Source organism: Buceros rhinoceros, unplaced genomic scaffold (genome assembly GCF_000710305.1).
Source record: "Buceros rhinoceros silvestris isolate BGI_N320 unplaced genomic scaffold, ASM71030v1 scaffold40057, whole genome shotgun sequence".
In the NCBI taxonomy this organism is placed as follows: domain Eukaryota; kingdom Metazoa; phylum Chordata; class Aves; order Bucerotiformes; family Bucerotidae; genus Buceros; species Buceros rhinoceros.
Genome location: NW_010424614.1, coordinates 1 through 4,401, shown reverse-complemented (window position 1 = coordinate 4,401; position 4,401 = coordinate 1). Strand labels below are relative to the sequence as shown.

The window sequence follows — 4,401 nt, the reverse complement described above, 5'->3', positions numbered from 1 at the left end:
GGTTCTGTATTCCTGGTGCAACCCTAATTAATGCTTTGTCTTCTGTCATGAAGATGGAAATAATACGTTTGAACAGGGAACTTCTTAGCATAAATTAAGTAGCTAGAATAACTTGTTTTCCCACTGCTCTAAGTATCTACTTGCATGTTGTACTACAGAACTGCAAGTTGACATTAAACGTTTAGATAGGTGAATTCTAACCAAGTCATAAACCCCTCATCTCATTGCTGTGATCGATCTCCCAGTTCACTTGAAGACGAAGCAATGCTTGGGTGAAAAATCTGCCTCTGCAAATGGATTTATGATTTTCTTTCTGAAGAATGTGTCTTGTTAAGGTCATGTTTCATTTATGAAATAGAAAAGAGAGGTCTAACTGTTAAACTTTTTTTCAGATACTTCTGTTGAAAGCAGATGAAATGGCGACGTTAATTCATACGTTAGCAGATCATAGTGATGATGTCAGCTACTGTGCCTTCTCGTCAGCTTACTTGGCTACTTGTTCCTTGGACAAAACAGTTCGTGTTTATTCTTTACACAACTTCACTGAGCTTCCATACTCACCTTTAAAAGGTCATGCATATGCTGTCCACTGCTGCTGCTTCTCTCCATCAGGACATGTTTTAGCCTCGTGTTCAACGGATGGCACAACCGTAGTCTGGGAGACTGGCGACGGTCGGATGCTGGCAGTGCTCGAGCAGCCCAGCAGCAGCCCCGTGAGAGTCTGCCGGTTTTCTCCGGAGTCCACGTACCTCGTGTCGGGCGCAGCGGATGGGAGTGTTGTTCTTTGGAACATGCAGTCATTGAAGGTGTACAGGTGAGCGCCACGTGCTTTTTGGCAACCGTGTTTACGATGACAGGATGCTGCACTGCCTACGAGAGCTGCAGGCTGACACCACCGAGTGACGTCACGGGGAGACGGGACTAGGGTTTAGAAGACCAAAAGATTATCAGTAGGAGAGGAGAAGTGCTGAGACTCTTTGTTTTTAAAGTTAAGCAATGCAAACTCAAGCAACTTTAATTTTCAGCAAGTCATCCTTCATCTAGGTCCTGATTTATTTTTTTTTTTAGTTTATGAAAGCATTTTTTCTGATCTAACATCAAATCAGGATGTGTGCATCCGACTTCTAAAGAGTGGGTCAACAAACTATGATACGTAATACAGAGTGAGTGGAGCCGGACTGTGCCGTGTGACTTACCTTCCATTGCACAGAATGCTTTTTAATTAAGTATTTAACTACTTAATTAAAATTAATTAAGACTTAATTATTTAATTAAGGCTATTTGGTATCCAGGAAGGTCTTAGAAGCTCGAGAGTAATCCAGCAATTGAAGAGTTTGGAAGCCATTGCCGTACCCTGAAACCATGCGTGTTAGGACGTGACAGTGAGGGAGGGAGCACCGGGGCTGAGCGAGTGAGGCGTGACAGTCAGCATTTCACACGCGCCTCCTTCCAGTGGAGGTGTGAAACAGAGCGGATGAGCGTCTTGGTGATGCTGCACTGTTAAAGACGTCACCCTTAGGGTGCTGTGTGCAGCCCTCCTGCACATCTCTGTGCCAGTAAAGCCTTCAGGGCAGATGTTGTAATCTGTACCCGGGCAGGACATCACTTAGCCTTTAGAGCAGCGATTACACAAAATCCCTGTAAAGTTAGGAAAGAATTTGAGAGGATTGGTGAGATGTGTCACCCAGGATGAGGGAGCAGCCATTTCCACAAGCCAGACTTGTTTGGTTTCGGAAATCCCATCAAGCACGCTACTGCTTTTGTGGCTGTTGTCTTCCACAGCAGTGATTTAGGTGGGAACTGTTAAGATTTTTCAGAATGGTTGATTATAGTTGTCTGAAGTGGTGAAAATCTGGATACCTGGCCATAAGGAGAGTTCTAATGGGTTTTGCCACCTCGTTGTTTGTAATGCGTACGGAAACACTGAAATGGTGTTTTGTTTTCAGAGCGTAAAGACGTGCCTTGTACGTATTGTTTCTTTGTTTTATCTGTAGGAAAAATTGGGAATGTCCGTCGTTAGCATTGTGAAGTCTGAGGGCTTATCTGCTTTAGCTGTATTACTAGTGAAGAGGGTTGGGTTTTCTTATTCAGAATACTTGTTACTGACAGGGAAAAACCCAGAAATACTAGAATGTTATTTCTTACAAGCACATGCTGTGCATGTCTTAGACCGACATCCTTAAACTCCTGCTAGCTGAATGGTGGATGTATAATGATTACAGCGTAGAAACTGTATTGGTTTAGCAGAAATTACTCTACTTTGCTGTTTCCACTGTAAAGAAAGAAGAAAGCACCTGAACATTCCAATCCTGTTCTCTTCGCTTTTAAAAGTTCATTTCAGAGAGCAGTGTGTTTGGTGATATTCTTCATGAAGGAATTAAGGCCTTGAGTCAGTGCTTTTTTGAAGGTCCTGGGTCTAATCAGAGGGACTCTTAGGAAAGTTCGTTGACTTGTCTTCAGTGGCATGAAGTTTCACACCTCTGGCAGTAAACAAAATCTGTTGGCAAAAGAGAATGAGGAGTGATGGAGTAAATAATGCTGCAGTTCTTGCTGTATGACTGTTGCCTACAGCGCTGACTCCTCCGAGTCAGAAGATGGAAGATGGAGCTGTGCATGCTGGGCTGGACCCAGTGTCCATTGAAAGGAGGGAGGCACTTCCAGTTGTCTCTAGGTTACTCTCAGATGACCTGAAGTTAGTATGTTAGGTTGACCCCACTTCCTTCCTGAGGACTGACCGTGCTTCCGTATCTGCTAGGAATTTTAAGATCAGTTTTACAAAGCACTTTCGCTGACTTAGTTAAAGTACAGAAATGATTTTTTCCACATTGCTTTCTCTTGGGTACGAATGGTCCAAAGTGAACCCTATATCATAAATCGTGAAGTATTCTGCTCAGCTACAGTGTACCATAAGGGTTAGCAGGTTCTGCTTTGGCTTTGAAAACAGGACAGAGAAACTGTGGGAGTCTTTTGTCCTCTTTGTGTACCTGTAAATCTGTGTTGTGATGGTTGTGTATTTATCCTTGACTTTTAAAATCTGTCCTGCTGTAGAATTTTAACAGTGTGTTGTGCCTTTCAAATTGTTTTTAGTTTGAAAATGATTTTATCACTCAGTTAAAATTACTGCCTTGTGGTGCCATCTGACACGGTTCCTCTTCCAGGCAAAGAACAGCTCCTGGTTCCTGCAGCTGATCCCAAGTTCCTAAACGCAGAACTTACAACAGTTTGGCTTATCGTATCAGATCGCGTTTTAGAGATTGTTTTCTCAGAACATTACTTTTTCTAAACTCAAATCCTGTGTACTCTTGCTTTTCAGATCCGGGAATGTTAAAGATGGTTCTTTGGTGGCCTGTGCGTTTTCTCCTAATGGAAATTTCTTTGTCACTGGATCATCGTGTGGTGATTTAACCGTGTGGGATGATAAAATGAGATGCCTGTGTAATGAAAAAGCCCATGATCTTGGTGTGACCTGCTGTGATATTTCCTCGCAGCCCATTTCTGGTTAGTTACTTGCTTGGGGAGGAACATGGGGAAAAAAGAGTTATTTCACTGCTGTCTATCTTTTGTTTTCGTATTCTTTTTGTCATCAGTGCTCAAGAGAAAAATGACATTGGGAAGAGCCTATGTTTTAGAATATTCTGAATATTTAGAATATTCTGAATAGGTAAAAGTTGTCAGATTGGTGACAAGGAATGTAGTAGATCAACAAACAAGGTGATGAGCATGCTTATGATAGCTTTCAGTAGCTAATTGTCTTGTCAGGGGTTTGGAAGACGCTGGGCAGTGTCTGTAAGTGAAGGCTACCTCCTGGGCTAACGAGGGCGTTGGAAGGTGCAGGGCTCGATTACCGTTCCCATGTTACTCTTTCTCACTTTGTTTCCCTGAGGAGCAGGACTGGCTGAAAGGAGTGCAGAGACCTGTAAAACTAGTAAGCTGGACGCTTGAGCTGAGGGCTGTGGATAGACAGACGGTTGACTTCCTCAGCTGGAGGAGTCGGGGGAGCGGTGAGCCCAGCCCAGAATCTCTCCTGTCCCACTAAGATGTGGTACTGTTCAAACGTCTTACAGGTGTTTTAGCTGACTGCGCTCTGCAAGTGGCATTTCAGTTTTGTCATTATGTGCTTCTTCGTGCTTGTAATGGGCAAGAACTTAGATTTTTCTTTCGAGAATGGAATCTAGTATTCTTGCATACAGCTGGTGTTGAGATCAAAAGCATGCGATGTTCAGTTTGCGTTCATTTCACATTTGTAAGCCTCTCCGTGGAACTAGTCACAAGGGCCCAGGATTTCTCTATATGCAAAATCACATCTAAATTTAAACGTCCAGCTATCTCAGAGGCGGCTTTGCATTTCTGTGTACAGGCTTTTAAAATTATTGTTGTGGTTTAACCCCGGTGGGCAGCTCC

General features: G+C 43.2%; 1 protein-coding gene across 1 annotated transcript; it reads left to right on the top strand.

The window, feature by feature from the left end:
* Nucleotides 1–278: 278 nt before the first annotated feature.
* Nucleotides 279–3,498, top strand: LOC104497584 (WD repeat, SAM and U-box domain-containing protein 1-like; the record flags this gene model as incomplete). The annotated part of the gene is made up of 2 exons (XM_010140852.1): nucleotides 279–814; nucleotides 3,314–3,498. Coding segments are annotated over exons 1-2 (583 nt in total), but the record flags the coding sequence as incomplete, so codon positions are not given.
* Between the last annotated feature and the right edge of the window lie 903 nt (nucleotides 3,499–4,401).